Source organism: Musca autumnalis, unplaced genomic scaffold (assembly GCF_047663935.1).
Source record: "Musca autumnalis isolate F117 unplaced genomic scaffold, ASM4766393v1 scaffold_2, whole genome shotgun sequence".
Lineage (NCBI taxonomy): Eukaryota > Metazoa > Arthropoda > Insecta > Diptera > Muscidae > Musca > Musca autumnalis.
Genome location: NW_027411755.1, coordinates 94457796 through 94477021, shown reverse-complemented (window position 1 = coordinate 94477021; position 19226 = coordinate 94457796). Strand labels below are relative to the sequence as shown.

The window sequence follows — 19226 nt, the reverse complement described above, 5'->3', positions numbered from 1 at the left end:
TTCAAAATTTCATCAAAATTGGACGTATATAGCGTGTTTGGTGCAGCAAATACGTGAAATCGGGCGAAAATATATATGGGAGCTATATCCAAATCTGAACCGATTTTCTCCAAAAGCAATAGCGTTCTTCTTATGGCTAAAAAAGTTGTAGTCCCCAATTTTCAGCTGAATCGGACAAAAAATGCGACCTGTACGTTGCGAACAAAAATACATGGACAGACGAACAGACAGACAGACGGACGGACATGCATAAATCGACTCAGAAAGTGATTATATGTATACCCCCAAAAGGAACTATGGGTCTATTTCGTTTCCTTTTGTATGTTACATACAAATGCACAAAGACATAATACCCCTTACCACTGTGTGGTGTAGGGTATAATTAACAGCCTGTTCATGTATGTAGCACGGAAACCCGTACGAAAGGAAAGCAGTCACTCACTTCCGGCGTTCATGTATTTCGCAAAGTATCGTGCGACTGCCGTTACGTATCCTATGCGAAATACTACTAATTTGAATGTACAGTTTGACAACAAATGTATTGCAAAGGCCAAAATTGTAAAAAAATCATATTAATTGTTCGTTTATGGCAACATATTATATAAAAACTATACGGTTTTTTGTTCAAATCTCTTACTATTGGTCCCCAAAAAAATATTTTATTAAAATACGCAAAGTTTATTTGCGATTTGCGATAAAAATACGGTCAAAAATAAGAATTAACTTCTATTTGAGGGTGACAATAAATGTATTGCAACGGGAAAATCAGTATTATAAAACTAATCATTTTTGCGAATTTTCGTAGTTATTAAGAATTTTTATGACTTTTGCGGCTAATAATGGACTAACAGTATTGAATGTGATAAAGTTCAGTGATAATTAAAGCCGTCATGGAGGGTCTTCAGACAGGTAAAAAAACGCATGAGACCATATTAACAATAAACAATGACGAATCGGCCACAGCCACGTATGCAAAGAATGAATATTGGACTCAATATGTATTTTCCAATGCAAAACAGTCCAATTTTGGCTTTGAAAACATCAACATACCTCTGGAAGGTATGGGGGAAAAATATACCCTTACTGTAGTATTTTGAAACGACCTACAACAGAGCTCTATTTCAAGGGCGTAGCCAGGATCAAATCTAGGGGGGGCAACTTTTTTTTTTGGTACATACCTAATAAAAAACAAGTAAAAAGCTTACACATTAAAATATTCTGAATTTATGTGGAATATTTAGTTTTCTTTCCGTTATGAAAGTTCTGTTGGGCACGATTGTAGGTGAATTGCGTAAACCAATTACTTGAAATTTGGCGGTATCGTTGTTTAGGCGTATACCAAAACGTGGACCTATGTCTGCAACTATTGGCGGAGAAGTGTTTTGATCACTACGAACACTTAATGCCAAATTGCACCCAATTTAGAGAGAAAATGTAAATAAAAATAAAAATTTTGAATGAAGGACTGAAGGACTGGATTTATATGGACTATATTCGATTTGATGAAATATTGTAATACGATTTGCAAATTTTGGACCAAATCCATTGCTCCCTTCGAGAGTTTTCGTTCACACGGCATTGGATGCACATCCTCTTGTGGTTCGAGCATAGTAATTTCTTAACAGATACATATAGCATACCAAGAATATGTTAATAATATGTAATTAACGTACACACGAAATCGCTAAAAACGACATTGTTTATAACGTAATGTCATGGTGACTTATCCGAAAGACGATTTGTATATTAAGTCTTCTCTGTCGGCAAATAAAAAAATTCTTCCCTTGAAAACTTCCCCTCCTCCTCGATGGTAGGGGTGCATTTTCGAAGCCTATATTTTTGGATACTTTTTAAAAATAGTTTTAAAAAATTAAAAAAACATGAAATTTATAAAGTAATCATGGTGAATTATTGCAAATACATAAAACCGTTTCACAAAACATAAAGAAAATGATTTAGATGCACAAGCAGGACTTTACTCGTACATATGTATGTGCAAAGTTGACTGTTCATAAATGTCAGTGGCTATATCAAAACGTGGAAATGTGTGGGCAAATTAGGGGGAAGAGTTATTATAGCCCCATGGAAGACTAAATATTAAATTTCAGCCATTTCTGTAGGATAGCCGTACTATTCTACAATATCCTGAAAACCCCTAAAATCGGGAGGTACCGTCCAAGTTTGGCTACATAAAACATGAACCAGTGCTCACAAATTTCTGGATAGAAGTTTAGTAGGCCCAAAGAAGACTAAATATGTATTAAATTATTTCCGTTTCTATATGATAATGCAGCTAAACCTCTGAAAACTCGAGCAATACCGTTCTATGAGGGATAATCCAAAGGCCCAAAGAAGACTCTATACTACTCTTTAATCATTTTTTCGTTCACTCTGGTCCATACTTTGCACATCGTAATATTTCTACCCTACATAGATCGTCCAAACATACTTTACATTTTGACATCACAAACAGCTACCGCCTGGAAGTTTTAAACATAGTTTTACAACGAGGCAAGATGACGTTTAGGTAGAGCCCCCTTATTAAGGTGTATTTAAAAAAACGGAGTCTCCCATGTACCCCCAACATTAGTAAAACTCAACATAAATTTATAGTACTGATTTTAAAAGTACCAGAAAATTTATTTACAAAGAATTTAGTTTTAAGGAAGTTAGAAAACTGTGTATGAATATCTTTTTACGTAAAAACATTGTCAATGTTATCAACTACGGGTTTAAATTTGGAAATTGTACATTTACCTCTTTATTTACATAACTCATATGCTGCGAATGCTTTTCAACTTTTTCGACTTTTCTTGACATATTACCGCTGTAAATTGGCAAAAATTGTACTGGATATTAACAATTTGATGTGTTTAGGTAATATTTGTTTCAATCGGAATCAAATTTGTTGAAATACATTTTCGATTTTTGTCCGAGGGCGGAACCACAGTGCGATATGGCCCTCTTCGAACATTATTTATTTATTTAAATATTTATTACAATTAAAAATTATAATAAACTTATAGCTAAAAGCACTAGCGACTACGGCTATCGGCTCTCTTCGAACATAAACTAAGTTTGGACCGATATAACAAAAACTTTTTTAAAAAAAATTTAATTTTGATAGACTATATCAGTCAATCAGAGTATCGAGATCGACTCATAATTTTATACTGATAACAAATATGTATACTTTATAGGGTTGCAAATAAGTATTTCAATGCGTTACAAACGGAAAAATATGCCCTCCATTCTATGGTGGAGGGTATAAAAATTGCATAATAATAATAATAATTGTTCCAAAAAAATGCCAGAAGGGACAAGGGAGACTTCTCTCATATCAATGAGTGCACCCCGATTCATATTAGCTCAATGATATGGGACCAACTGTTTATCGCCGAGTCCGAACGTAGAAATAATAAATTATGTTTGGTATCTTCTAAGCAGCCTAGAGCAGGAGGAAAAGCATTTTCCTATATTTAATGCGTTTTTACACTTCTATGACTATAAAACAAACATTTTAAAAAAATATAGCTTATTCGAAAGATATTAGTCGTCCATTTGCCGTTGTTTAATTTAAAAATAGAATATCAGAACAACTGCAGTTTTTTGTCGGCTCTAGGGGGGGACAGCTGCCCCCCCTGCCCATAGCTGGCTACACCCATGCTCTATTTCCTCCCTCAATAGTATTATAATGACTTTATTTTTACTAAATGGATAGATATTATCTTCTGCTATCATAATAAATCGCAAAAGTGCGACAAATGCAATAAAACCCATCAAATATGGAGATTAACTATACTATATACTTTACCAAGGAAAAAAGAATGCAAAATCGGGTTCACGGACATAATAATGACTGGGAAGAGATCCCCACTGGCAACATTAGGAAATACTTAATAGTCATTGTTCTGAAAGCCAGTAAAAGGGATCCAATAGCAAGAGATTTGCAACCGTATAGTTTTTACATAATTTGTTGGTCTTTGCAATACATTTGTTGTCTAACTGTATATTTGTACAACTATTTTCTATAAATGAGAGCCAACCCAGCTCGCACATTACCCGAAGCAGTCACTCCCAGGCGATAGAAACACACATCCGCAATCTCGCATTCTAATCGATGAAGTCTAACCGTTCGGGAAGAAATGAACCACGTCCACGATACTACTTGCGAATGCCGCTTTCGAGACTTTCTAGAAGTTCTTTTACCGATAAAATTGGTTGGACGAAAAAAAATATTTTTTATTTTGTTTTTTATTTTTCTTTGTTGTTATTCCTTTAGTTTTTTTATCATTTAAATTATTTTTCCAAGTACATACGTTTTTAAAGAACTCTTCTTAAGGCCTGGGTACATATGCCGCTCGGCTTTCTTGCTTAATTCATTTCTGGTAAAAGACCAAAGACCAAGTTTGGCCTAATTGAAATGTGGTTCTGACATTTCTTTACTTCTTTATCAGAAATTAATTAAGCAAGAAAGCCTAGCGGCTTTTGTACCCAGGCCTTTAGTTCATTTTAAAAATGTGATATTGCCTTGGCATGGGAATCAAACCCATGACATTAAGAATGCAAAGCGAACATCAGATAGACTAATGTCTTATATTAGTTCAAGGTTGTGCATGCCTTAATTGAATGTAAACAATCGAAGTGTTTGCATAGGCCAGAGAATGTGTCTGCCCACGCGACACACAGACGTTGATTTTGGCTGGGTTATTTGCAGAGCTCCGAAATACTAGCTCGAATTCTACTCGCGAGTGAAATTCGAGCGAGTTCGAGCGGGAGTACTCGCGCGAGTAGAAAAAATAAAACGAGTATACTCTATTTTTACTCGTCACTCGCGAAGCATATTTCAGACTTCCTCGTTTCTACTCGCGAGTGAAACATGAAGAGTACGAGTTTTGCAAGAAAAAAACGAGTGGGAGTGAAAATGAGGGGGGGGGGGGGGGGTGGGGGAAGTTGAGGGGGGGTGGGGGAAGTTGAGGGGGGGCAAGTTGAGGTGGGGCAAGTTGAGGTGGGGCAAGTTCAGGGGGGGCAAGTTGAGGGCGGGCAAGTTGAGGGCGGGCAAGTTGAGGGCGGGCAAGTTGTGGGAGGGGAAGTTGAGGGGGGGCAACCCCTCAATTTGCCCCCCCCCCCCCCCCTCAACTTAAACCCCCTCAACTTGCCCCCCCCCCCACTCTACTTCCCCGCCCTCAACTTCCCCGCCCTCAACTTGCCCCCACTCAACTTCACCGCCCTCAACTTGCCCCCCCCTCAACTTGCCCCCCCTCAACTTCCCCGCCCTCAACTTGCCCTCCCTCAACTTGCCCCCCCTCAACTTCCCCGCCCTCAACTTGCCCCCCCCCCCGCTAAACTTCCCCCCCATAAATTTCCCACCAGCATTACACAAAAATTTTTCCAAAAATATATCAATTCATTTTTACTCGATTTTACTCTTCGAGTGAACTCGTACTCTATTCCGTGTATTTTCACTTCCACTCTTATTTTTAAACCCCGAGTACTCGCGAGTGCTCTCAAATAAAACAAAAGAGTGGAGAGTAAACTTCTTTTAAAACTCGCACTCTTCGAGTACTCCCACTCGCTGGTACTTTTCACTCGCGAGTAAAAACGAGCAAATCGGACTTCTTACTCCCACTCTTCGAGTACTCCCACTCGCGAGTACTTTTCACTCGCGAGTAAAAACGAGCAAATCGGAGCTCTGGTTATTTGTTTCATGAAATCTATAATTCCTATACATGTTAGATGTGTTCGTTTACTCAATAATTTGTAGAAATTTGTACAAGTCCAGTAACTTCTTGCAATCGACTAAGCTCTTTTGCATTGTACAACATCCATTAACAATTTGTACATATTTTGAGTAAACGAACACACATATTTTCGTGACTTTTGCACATGTTTTCAACTACACTCGACAAAATATTAATAAATGAACAAAATTTCTGTTTATTTCTGCCGTTTTCATAATGAAATGTAACAGGTTTTCCCTTTTCTAGGATAGCGTTTTTCCTTGGCGCCTAATTATAATAATTTTGGTATAAAATGTATTATTTTTGCACGCAGGAACACATGTTAATTAGACTGTATGCTAATATTTCGGAAAAAGATCGATAATAACCTGTTATTTAACAAAATATTTAAAAAAGTTAAAAAAAACCGACTATTTTCTACGCATCGAAAACAGGGTTAACAAACTTTTATTTATTATTCTAGGTTATAGGGTTGCCGTGGATCCATTTTATTCACATTTTTTAATTGCCACAGGACCAACATAATTTTTAGTATTTGGTTTTTTTGTTATTGGGCAGGTGTTTCTAAAATACCGAGGTGTTATTTTTGGTATAACTGAAAACCGAATATTTTTGACACTCACTGTATTATTCGCCTGCACTTACAACAGCGAAACATAATAAAAATTCGCGAAAAGATCGCCGAGAAGCATAGCAGAAGATTCGTCGTAGCGATTGATTGATTATAAACAATATTTTTTGAGAATCGTCTACGAATGGCAAATTACTCGCGTGGATTAATTTTATATACAAATTCCCTAAAATAAGCTAAAAGAAAGAAGCGCAAAAGAATAATCTGATCAAAAAATCCGTCCAACAATCTTTCAAATGTTTTCAGGGTTGTTTTGTTTGATAAAATAAAATGTGTCGGTATTTTGAATTACACTTAGCAACATTTTCAAGATAATTTTGTGCAAACAACTTCTACCGTACAGATTCAATCGACAAAAACCAGTTTTGGATTTTATGTTGTTAGATCGGGTTTAGATTATAAGCCTTTATCTAAACATAGCTAAATATTGACTTATTAGAGCAAATCGAGGCATTATTCCTGAAACCAATTCGAATCTTGTTTAAACCTCTGAAGCAAACTAGTAGATAAGAGCATGACTTGAATATTTAGAGAAATAATCAATTCGAAAAACTGCATTTATTGCCTCAAAATGCATGCTATACAACTCCATTATTCGTTGACTTATCTTTGGAAAAATTACCCACTGGAATGTAATTCACAAGTCTTCAGAACATTCCATTCTTGTAAAAAGCCTCTATCATCCTGTTTCTAGCTAATTTTTCAAAGACAATTTGATAAGTCTATGACCAATGCATTGAAATCCCAAAAATGAAAATAAACAGCCCGTATGAACATTGTAGAAAGTGTGATAACGCTGCAGTTACACATGCCAGTAAATTGGTACCATGTATTATACTCGAAAATGCCGAAAAAGTGTTCGACTGGCATGTAGTTTTCTATATTTTCATGATAAACATCAAAGTTATGTCTTTATTTACCACTAATATATTGCAGCTACCGAGATGTATTATTTGTATTTCATAACATTTTTGAAAATATGCATTAAATCTTTGCGTTCTTAAAAGAAACAAAAATGTACATGAATTCAAAAATGGTCTCGGCAACTCTTTTTTCATTTTCGACATATCACTGGCAGCCAGTTCAAAATTTTGCTGGCATGAAAAATCTAGTGCCAGTGGAGTCGACAATTCAAAAAATGTAATTGTGGTAGTAAAATATTGTGTATGTATTGAATTTTTCGAACTGTCACTAGCATGTGTAAACGCTGGGTAAGAAATACCGCCTAAACAACATGAAAAAAGTAGTTCAGAGTTTCAGAATGTTTTGAAGAATTGCTGAGCACATTATTTGGAAAACGTTTGTGGAAGGTTACTTGGTTCAACTCCCAATAGTTTAACTGCTACTGACCATAATTCCAGAAATTATGTAAACTTTCACATATTTTATTAATTTTGATGCGCTAGATGTAGTTTTCCCTAGCTCTTCTGTTTGACGCGTATTTTCTACTACCTTAGGGCTACAATATTGCTAAAGACCGGAAAGCACAATTCTTTTTAGTTTCTGAGATAAAGCCCCGATCAGCTTGGTTTAGATGAGGCTTTAAAATCCAAACCCGATCTAACAACACGAAACCCAACTATTGATTGATTATAAACATTGATTGATTATAAACAATATTTTTTGAGAATCGTCTACGAATGGCAAATTACTCGCGTGGATTAATTTTATATACAAATTCCCTAAAATAAGCTAAAAGAAAGAAGCGCAAAAGAATAATCTGATCAAAAAATCCGTCCAACAATCTTTCAAATGTTTTCAGGGTTGTTTTGTTTGATAAAATAAAATGTGTCGGTATTTTGAATTACACTTAGCAACATTTTCAAGATAATTTTGTGCAAACAACTTCTACCGTACAGATTCAATCGACAAAAACCAGTTTTGGATTTTATGTTGTTAGATCGGGTTTAGATTATAAGCCTTTATCTAAACATAGCTAAATATTGACTTATTAGAGCAAATCGAGGCATTATTCCTGAAACCAATTCGAATCTTGTTTAAACCTCTGAAGCAAACTAGTAGATAAGAGCATGACTTGAATATTTAGAGAAATAATCAATTCGAAAAACTGCATTTATTGCCTCAAAATGCATGCTATACAACTCCATTATTCGTTGACTTATCTTTGGAAAAATTACCCACTGGAATGTAATTCACAAGTCTTCAGAACATTCCATTCTTGTAAAAAGCCTCTATCATCCTGTTTCTAGCTAATTTTTCAAAGACAATTTGATAAGTCTATGACCAATGCATTGAAATCCCAAAACTGAAAATAAACAGCCCGTATGAACATTGTAGAAAGTGTGATAACGCTGCAGTTACACATGCCAGTAAATTGGTACCATGTATTATACTCGAAAATGCCGAAAAAGTGTTCGACTGGCATGTAGTTTTCTTGTGTGTTTACACATGCCAGTGCAAGTTTAATTTCAAAATTATTTTAAGCTGCATATAACACACAAAATTGCATTATATTTCAGATTTAAAATACAATCCACAACATATTTTATTATTTTTATTTTATTTCGTTTTAAAAAGATTGGTTTCAATCATAAACATAATGAATCTGGTATTGCCGACTTTTCAATATTGTATAATCCCAGAGGGGAAATTTTTTATCAACCTATATTTTCATGATAAACATCAAAGTTATGTCTTTATTTACCACTAATATATTGCAGCTACCGAGATGTATTATTTGTATTTCATAACATTTTTGAAAATATGCATTAAATCTTTGCGTTCTTAAAAGAAACAAAAATGTACATGAATTCAAAAATGGTCTCGGCAACTCTTTTTTCATTTTCGACATATCACTGGCAGCCAGTTCAAAATTTTGCTGGCATGAAAAATCTAGTGCCAGTGGAGTCGACAATTCAAAAAATGTAATTGTGGTAGTAAAATATTGTGTATGTATTGAATTTTTCGAACTGTCACTAGCATGTGTAAACGCTGGGTAAGAAATACCGCCTAAACAACATGAAAAAAGTAGTTCAGAGTTTCAGAATGTTTTGAAGAATTGCTGAGCACATTATTTGGAAAACGTTTGTGGAAGGTTACTTGGTTCAACTCCCAATAGTTTAACTGCTACTGACCATAATTCCAGAAATTATGTAAACTTTCACATATTTTATTAATTTTGATGCGCTAGATGTAGTTTTCCCTAGCTCTTCTGTTTGACGCGTATTTTCTACTACCTTAGGGCTACAATATTGCTAAAGACCGGAAAGCACAATTCTTTTTAGTTTCTGAGATAAAGCCCCGATCAGCTTGGTTTAGATGAGGCTTTAAAATCCAAACCCGATCTAACAACACGAAACCCAACTATTGATTGATTATAAACATTGATTGATTATAAACAATATTTTTTGAGAATCGTCTACGAATGGCAAATTACTCGCGTGGATTAATTTTATATACAAATTCCCTAAAATAAGCTAAAAGAAAGAAGCGCAAAAGAATAATCTGATCAAAAAATCCGTCCAACAATCTTTCAAATGTTTTCAGGGTTGTTTTGTTTGATAAAATAAAATGTGTCGGTATTTTGAATTACACTTAGCAACATTTTCAAGATAATTTTGTGCAAACAACTTCTACCGTACAGATTCAATCGACAAAAACCAGTTTTGGATTTTATGTTGTTAGATCGGGTTTAGATTATAAGCCTTTATCTAAACATAGCTAAATATTGACTTATTAGAGCAAATCGAGGCATTATTCCTGAAACCAATTCGAATCTTGTTTAAACCTCTGAAGCAAACTAGTAGATAAGAGCATGACTTGAATATTTAGAGAAATAATCAATTCGAAAAACTGCATTTATTGCCTCAAAATGCATGCTATACAACTCCATTATTCGTTGACTTATCTTTGGAAAAATTACCCACTGGAATGTAATTCACAAGTCTTCAGAACATTCCATTCTTGTAAAAAGCCTCTATCATCCTGTTTCTAGCTAATTTTTCAAAGACAATTTGATAAGTCTATGACCAATGCATTGAAATCCCAAAAATGAAAATAAACAGCCCGTATGAACATTGTAGAAAGTGTGATAACGCTGCAGTTACACATGCCAGTAAATTGGTACCATGTATTATACTCGAAAATGCCGAAAAAGTGTTCGACTGGCATGTAGTTTTCTTGTGTGTTTACACATGCCAGTGCAAGTTTAATTTCAAAATTATTTTAAGCTGCATATAACACACAAAATTGCATTATATTTCAGATTTAAAATACAATCCACAACATATTTTATTATTTTTATTTTATTTCGTTTTAAAAAGATTGGTTTCAATCATAAACATAATGAATCTGGTATTGCCGACTTTTCAATATTGTATAATCCCAGAGGGGAAATTTTTTATCAACCTATATTTTCATGATAAACATCAAAGTTATGTCTTTATTTACCACTAATATATTGCAGCTACCGAGATGTATTATTTGTATTTCATAACATTTTTGAAAATATGCATTAAATCTTTGCGTTCTTAAAAGAAACAAAAATGTACATGAATTCAAAAATGGTCTCGGCAACTCTTTTTTCATTTTCGACATATCACTGGCAGCCAGTTCAAAATTTTGCTGGCATGAAAAATCTAGTGCCAGTGGAGTCGACAATTCAAAAAATGTAATTGTGGTAGTAAAATATTGTGTATGTATTGAATTTTTCGAACTGTCACTAGCATGTGTAAACGCTGGGTAAGAAATACCGCCTAAACAACATGAAAAAAGTAGTTCAGAGTTTCAGAATGTTTTGAAGAATTGCTGAGCACATTATTTGGAAAACGTTTGTGGAAGGTTACTTGGTTCAACTCCCAATAGTTTAACTGCTACTGACCATAATTCCAGAAATTATGTAAACTTTCACATATTTTATTAATTTTGATGCGCTAGATGTAGTTTTCCCTAGCTCTTCTGTTTGACGCGTATTTTCTACTACCTTAGGGCTACAATATTGCTAAAGACCGGAAAGCACAATTCTTTTTAGTTTCTGAGATAAAGCCCCGATCAGCTTGGTTTAGATGAGGCTTTAAAATCCAAACCCGATCTAACAACACGAAACCCAACTATTCTCAGCATGTACTTTCAGAAAATGCCCGTTTGAAGTTTTTTGCATTTTCAGTGTTGCACAGTGTTATTTTATTTAATTAATTTCTTCAAAATAATGAGTTACATAAATTTGTTTTAAGATTTTCGGTGTTATTCCCGAGTTTGCATTCTACTCGACAGCTGCAAAGCAAGTGAGTGATTTTGAAGCTGAAAACACATCCTGAACCATTGTGCGCCGTGGGATGTGGTGTATGTAGACTTTTTTGGTTGACTGTATTTAAAAAAGTGGGCGTGGTGGGTATGTGTAAAGATTTGTGTTAGGCGTTGAAAAAAAAACAACAACAAGGCGACGCCGACACCAAAGTCCAGCGTTGATCTGTTTGCCGGCATATATGTACATTAGGCCGGGGCGATTTGAAAACCTTAATGGGCCCTTCGCGTTTCTGAGAACTGAGCAAAAAAGTACACTAGAGCATAGGTGAAAATCGAGCCTCCCGATTTTGACTAAGTTTTTTGTCCACGTTTTTAGACATTTTAACCTAAACCATTGAGTTTTCGATCGAATACAAGGACAAAAATTGTAGCCAAGACAGTAATTAAGAATTCGCTAATACATCGGAAAAGCTTTGGAACGCTCCTTCAGACAGTTTTGGCCTTGAGAAGGTGCAAACTTTTCGAAAAATGTCGATAAACGGCACTGTGCTACAAAAGTTGACCAGAAAAATATTCAAGCGTTCTGATGCAAAATTATATCGTGTTGAGATCCATGCACAACGACAATGCCTTTAGTTCGTGTGTGTCACTTCGTTTTATTTTTTTATAACGGTAAAAGTAGTGAAAATCTGGGTTTCTTACATTTTCAAATTTAAGCGGACATATCTTCTTTTTTACAACGGATTTCTATTGATCCTTCTTCCTTTTAAAGGGGTGAATAATATATTTCGAACAAGTTAATATTTTTTCTAAATCGGTTAACAAATGGCTAAGTTATAGTGGTTTAAGTCTGAAACCCCCCACAAAAAAACTATAACTTTTTTTCTTTCCATATAAATCGCCCCGGCCTAATGTACATATTTCAAATGAATTTGCATTTTTCGGCATCCTGCGCAACAGTGTAAAAACGGCCAAAACTACCCAAACATTGGATGTGTTTCTAGCTTGACTCTTTCTATAAAAGACAGTACTTTCGAAATTCATAAACCCAAATTTACATGGAAAAGTCTACGTGGGATGTGGTGTATGCAAACTTTTTTGGTTGACTGTATTTAAAAAAGTGGGCGTGGTGGGTATTTTGGCTCAAATAAGTACCTAGGGTCGGAACACAACCCCACTGTCTCGCAAAGTTAATGCACAAACCGGTATAATTAATAAATTTTGTAGGCGACCTAACTTAAAGCCCAAAGCCACCGACATAAAGCCCAAAATTAATTTGGGCATTATGCCCCTTTTCTTAAATTGAAGATTTTAGCAGTTCATTTATTTCAAAATACAATTAGGGGTAGGTTGGCTTTCATCCTTCTCATTGATTATCATCTCATTGGTTCTTATTGTAATTGTGTGTTTATTCGAAAGTTGTATTGCAAAGATTTTGCTTTTTCATTTTATCTCGATTTTTTGTGGTATTGATATTTGACTGACTTCCGTAACGTCATTTGCTTTGTTAATGTCTGTAAATGTCTTAAGCATCCTATCCATATCGCTGTGCTAAGTATTGCAATCCAAAACGTCACTGATACGCATTTGAAACGCTGATACGCATTTGAAAACACAAAATAAGCATCAGATAGAAAACTAATGCATTAGGTAAATTTTGCAACGGGGTTTTTTTTAACTACTTTTACAGTGCACGAGCAATAATTGAAATAAACCAGTTTTATGACGTTTCGGAGGTCAGCCTTTCTTCAACGCCAACCAAAATTGTAAATTAAAAATTTAGTACATACATATGCACCTACATATATATTTTATAAACATTTTCTTGCAAGCCACTACCCGTAACAATTAATGCATTACAATTATCTGCGAATCATGCTAATAAACAATAAAACTTACTTATTTAATATTTTCAGAGACGAACTGGAAAGAAATCGTGCAAAGATCTTGGAAATCAACACTTTTTTGGATCTTGTTACCGAAAATTTACAGAACCTTCAACAAGAAGTTCGGGATGAGTTGCAAAATAACGAGAATTAATGTAAATCTTTATGCCTATTTATTTAGAAGATATATAAATAAATGCAAAAAAAATCTGCCAACAAACATTATATGGTACTGAAAAATTATTTAGATTTAGCTTTTAGACCTTCTAAGTAAATACCCAAGCCTTTCTGGACACTGGGTTGATTAACGAAGAATAAAAATGCCTCGAGGTCCTGAGCTCTTTCATCTTCCAGTTGCTGCAAGTCCTTGGACCTAAATTGCTGTTTTGTCATTGCCCGAGCAAAAGGATTGGTTTTAGCAAATGTTGCAAAGAACTCTTCACATTTTTCTATAGACTCTTCCTTTGTTTGAGCCAATTCGTCGACTAGGCCGGCTTTTAAAGCTTCTTCACTGCTAAACATTTTACCCTGTGTAAGTGCCATTTCAGCAACACGGCGGGGTAGAACGTTACAAAATGTGGACATAAACCATTTGGGTGCAACAATTCCCAGTTTTGTCTCATTCAATCCTATTGTAAACTTAGGCAGCATAACTCGATATTCACAACTTGTGGCAAGAAGACAGCCGCCAGCAGGAGAGTGGCCCTAAAATAAAAACATGTATCAGGTGTGCATGAAACTCAAAGTGCAACAGTATGGGAATCAATTCTTACATTTATAGCTGCTGCCGTTGGAACACTAGATCCATACAACGCAAGCCATGTATCCTGCAATGTGGTCCAGAAATCTTTAAGTCTCTCTTGGTTAGGCTTATACATTTCCATGATGTCTAAACCGGCTGAAAAAACACTATTTGAAGACTTTAAAAAAATCCTCCAATCAGTTTAATGCTACGCTACGATGTCTTCATATAACATTACCGAAGTCAAAATTAAACCGCGGCATTTGTTACTCTCTATTTCATCTATTGAAGTATGAATATCACGTAGAAGTTCCAGATTCAAACCATTAACCGGTGGACGGTTCATAGTGAGAACAGCAACCCCGCTTTTATCATTAACTTCCACTGTAGTAAGCTTGCCGCTCGACATGCATCGGTACCCTCCATTCTTAATGGGTAAAGTATATTTGGTTAGAATGTTCCTTGTAAAAGATAGCATATTTCTGTTAAAAAAAACTACACAATACAATAGCGGACTTTGACCGGCATTTACCAGGCAGAGACCTGCGCCGATCGGCTCACAGCCGGCTAAGCCGAGCCGCCGAAAATATTTTAAAGCTGCCGCCGCCGACAATTTTGTCGACTGCGCTGTTTAATGTTTGGAATAATAATAAAACTTCGACAAATATGAAAATATTAATATATAATGTTTAAATGTTAACAACTTGCCATTAAAAATGAATTTAAAAAATATATTTTTGTATATTTACTTGCTGTTGTCTTAAAACCTCTACTTTTTATACCCTCCACCATAGGATGGGGGTATATTAAGTTTGTCACTACGTTTGTAACTACTCGAAATAATCATTGTAGACCCCACAAAGTATATATATTCTTGATCAGCGTGCAATTCTACATCGATATAGCCATGTCCGTCCGTCTGTCCGTCTGTCTGTCTGTCCGTCTGTCCGTCTGTGGAAATCACTCTAGCGTCCGAACGGATTGACGTAGGTTGATGAAATTTTGGGAAAATATGTTATATTTACGTAGGACTTTTGGTATTGAAAGCGGGCTATGTAGGTCCACGCTTTCGTATAGCCCCCATACAAAATGACGCGTGACGCGTCGTCGTTTTAAGGAATTTTTAAGATATTTGGCCCATTTTACCACCGAATTGGTTGTAATTTGGTGCTTTGTGTCTCCAGAGGCCAAAAAATATTCCTACCAAAGTTGGGTTATATAGGTCCACGTTTTGGTATAGCCCCCATATAAGGCCCCATATAAAGTACGCGTCATTTTAATAGATTTTGAATGTATTAGACTCATTTGACCACAGAGTTGGTTGTAATTTGGTGCTTTGTGTCTCCAGAGGCCAAAAAATATTCCTACCAAAGTTGGGTTATATAGGTCCACGTTTTGGTATAGCCCCCATATAAGGCCCCATATAAAGTACGCGTCATTTTAATAGATTTTGAATGTATTAGACCCATTTGACTTTGTATTTTGTGTTTCCAGAGGCTAAGAAACATTTCTACCATAAAATGTTTATATAGGTCCACGTGTTGATATAGCCCCCATAATACAAATCTCCCGATTTTCGATATCACGCCGATATGGCTGAAATTTGGTATTTAGTCTTCTTTAGGCGTATAAAACTTTCCCCCAGAAATTTGTAGGTATAGATCCACGCCATCATATAGCCCCCATAGAACGGTACCTTCCGAATTTCGGTATTTTGAAGGTTGTGGCCACATCAATCCACCGAAATGGCTGAAATTTGTGGTGGAGGGTATAAAAAGTTCGGCCCGACCGAACTTAACGCTTTTCTTACTTGTTTATTTTTGCAATGTGGTAACACTGAAACAACTTTAGGCATAAGTTGAATGTTTTCATTAAGCTCGGATCGGGACCAAATTTTTGTCAAAGGTACGTCTCGTCACCCTGATCACAAATATATATAACATTTATTGCGGAAGTCCATACTTCCCGAGATATGGGCCTCCGAAGTTCCGAAAATTCCCTTGTTAAATGTCGGCTACTTAGAGAAAAATGTTAATTTAAAAGAAAATGTTGTTCCCGTTCTCTAGATTGGCTCCTGTCCATAGCAGAAAGTCTTAAATCCCCGGCCGAAGGCCGGCTATATAGAAAAAATTATAATTTTATCCGAGCTTAATGCTTAAACTCAACTTGCTCCCAACTTTACTGTTTTTTGCGAATGGGGTAACACTTTTAGAACTGTGTTACCATCATGGTACAATAATACAGGTAGCATTATCATGCCAGCTGATGGTAACATAATGTGTCATCTGCATTGAATTGATGTCAAATTTTGACACCTTATGTTACCAACAATTGCAGATGCGGCTACCTGTGTATTTGTACCATGGTTACCATTTTTGCCATTTGTTATAGCCCGTTTCCACGGTACGTCGTTCGTTCTCTATTCGTTGTTCGACCCATAACTACGAATAAATTACTTGATTCCCCACACAAAATTCTATGAACGAACGACGATTTTTCTATGTCGTTCGATTAGAAATACTCTCCGAACGACGAATAAGTATGTCCCATCCCTAACAAATGAGAGAATTTATCGAAAAAATAAATTATGACATGTATAAATTCAAAATTGAAAAATTTTTTGAAAACACAAAAATTTTTAGAAAAAAGGAAAAAGATGAATGAAAATTAATGGACTAAACATTTTATATAGATGCAAAAGGAAGATGGTTGCGTTTCCTTCTTAATTCCACACACATTTCTTGTCCATTAGTTCAAAATCGAGTAAAAAATCAGAAACAAAACAAATTACTGAAAGTCTGTATACACAAACATTGTTTTGACATGTCTCTCTCTCTCTCTCTCTTTAATTTTGAAAATAGAAACATATAAAAATATATTGAAAAAACAAAACTATTCAGAATTTATGGAAAAAATGAATGAAATGTGTGTAGTTAAATATAGAAGATACATTTGAAGGAAAGTCTATTGCTTTTCCTATTCATTTAATGAATATTTTATGTGTTTTCGGTTCAAATTTTCGTGAAAACAAGGAAACAAAAATGAAGGAAATTTTGTTTATGTTTCTGTTAATTACGAATGGTGTCGTGGAAACGGGTTAATTCGTGTTCGTCGTTCGACAGGCAAACAACGTAATTAAAACGCTCGTGTGAACATGATATTACCATTTAGCCGCCGCCGATTAGTCTGTGTTTAGACACACAAATTTCTCGGGAAAGTAAATTGAGTTTTTGGGAGAGAGCGGAGAGGAAAGAGCTCCTCAATACTCTTTCCTACCCCCTATTGCCTAAAAACTGAATTTACTTTCCCGTGTGTCTAAACACGGACTTACATCGGCTCAGATCGGCTAAAAATCGCCGCCGTCAACTCAAATGGGGATGGGTGCGCCGATATTTTTTCAAATTTTTCTGCCGCGATTTCGCTGTATCGAACAAAATCGACAATTATTATGGAAAATGCATGGATGGGGTTACGAATTGCCGCCGCATTCACCATGTTCTCCAGATTTAGCCCACAGTGATCATTTCCATTATTCAAAGCTAAAGTATCGCTCGGTGCAAAGAGATTTTGCTCAAACAATGAAATTATTGATCACAAATTCATATTTAATGGGCCTCAAAAATCCTATGTTTAGGAATTGAACTTAATGACGAAACTCATTGAAAATTTAACTGGGAAAAATATATTTCATATGATTGTGCTGGAAGTTGGAGAAGTAACGCAATTGTTGATCCACCTCCTCATATTTTCATAAATAAAAACTTCTATAAAATTAAAATTGTCTTTCTTGTGTGTCGAGTGCTCCTATCAACATTTTCCCTGTACAAGAAAATGTTGTGGATTTATCTTATATCCAAATCTTTTTAATTTCCTATTTATGTAAAATCATAATCGGATTCAGTCTACCATTTATTGATTTATTCATACATTCCCGATTTCCCGGGAATTATGATTTTGTTTCCCTGGAAAATCCCGTAGCTAAAGTACCGAGAAATCCCGGGAATTCCCAGTGCGGGAAATTCCTACACAAAACCCTAAGCATAAGGGAACCTTTACCTAGCACGGTGACATATAGACAAATCTAGAAATCACAGATATTATTAATTCCTCACTTTGAAATTTTATATATCGTAAAAATTCTTGCAAACATACAAGTACCAAGATTTCACAAGGTACCTACCTCATTCACAAAAGTTCAACATTTTTGTTTAAGTACATTTTAGAGATATGTTCGCTTTTATATATTTACAACGGCTTTAAGTCCATACTGACTGAGATAATTGCCCCAAAGTTGTAGAAATCCGACGGCCACAACTTTGGCACTTAAAAGGTGTCGTCGTTTTGGTCCAATAATTGCATAACGTAATCGTTCTTCCAAGCTTACTAACAATTTTACTACTTTTAAGCGGCCCATACACTATCAAAAATGTACACATACACATATTGACATCAACATTTGATAATGTATGGACCGCTTAAAAAATTGTTCTTGTATAAATTTATAAAAGTAATAAAATGTTAAGATTATTGGATAGTACAACAACAACTTCAAGAGTATTTCCACTCCACGATCTCTCAAAAACCAACTTTTCTTTACGGAAAATTTTGTACTACAAAATATACCAAAATTAGCCGCCAGTCGGTAAACTAATCGGCGCGCCGCCGCCGATTGTCTGTCAAATGTACTGAGCGAGCGAGTCGAAAAACTGGGTCGGCTTCGTCGTCTGCATGAGGGGAAGTGTTGAAGTTTTTAATTTAATTTTGTTGGGGTGGACGCACAGAATAAATGGCGTTACACTGCGTTTACAAATGACAGGACAGTTGACTTCATGTATTGATTGTCAAAATCCCACAACTTGCCTGTGTGACGTAGGCGTCCAGACAACTGCGAAAACAGTTGTAAAATTATGAATGAAAATCACCGATTTCTTTTTGTTTTCCGTTCACATATTTTGTTTTGTACATATTCTTTTGTTTTCAGCGCATTTGAATTATCATCTCACTTCTTTTTCACAAAAATT

The 19226-nt window shown here is 35.4% G+C and overlaps 2 protein-coding genes across 4 annotated transcripts in view; one reads left to right on the top strand and one right to left on the bottom strand.

Annotated features, from left to right (window-relative positions):
• Positions 1 to 13683, top strand: part of TbCMF46 — a 64323-nt gene extending 50640 nt beyond the window's left edge. For all 3 annotated transcript variants that reach the window (XM_073968505.1, XM_073968504.1, XM_073968506.1), the window contains exon 8: positions 13494 to 13683. In XM_073968505.1, the coding sequence (XP_073824606.1) occupies positions 13494 to 13617 (124 nt within the window). In that variant the 3' untranslated portion in view covers positions 13618 to 13683. The remainder of the gene's footprint in view (positions 1 to 13493) is intronic.
• On the bottom strand, positions 13614 to 14759 carry LOC141394296 (enoyl-CoA delta isomerase 1, mitochondrial). Its single transcript, XM_073968507.1, has 3 exons — positions 14444 to 14759; positions 14237 to 14383; positions 13614 to 14168 (listed from the first exon to the last, which is right to left on the bottom strand). The coding sequence occupies exons 1-3, from the start codon at positions 14681 to 14683 to the stop codon at positions 13704 to 13706; spliced, it is 852 nt and encodes a 283-aa protein (XP_073824608.1). The 5' UTR covers positions 14684 to 14759; the 3' UTR covers positions 13614 to 13703.
• Positions 14760 to 19226: the final 4467 nt, after the last annotated feature.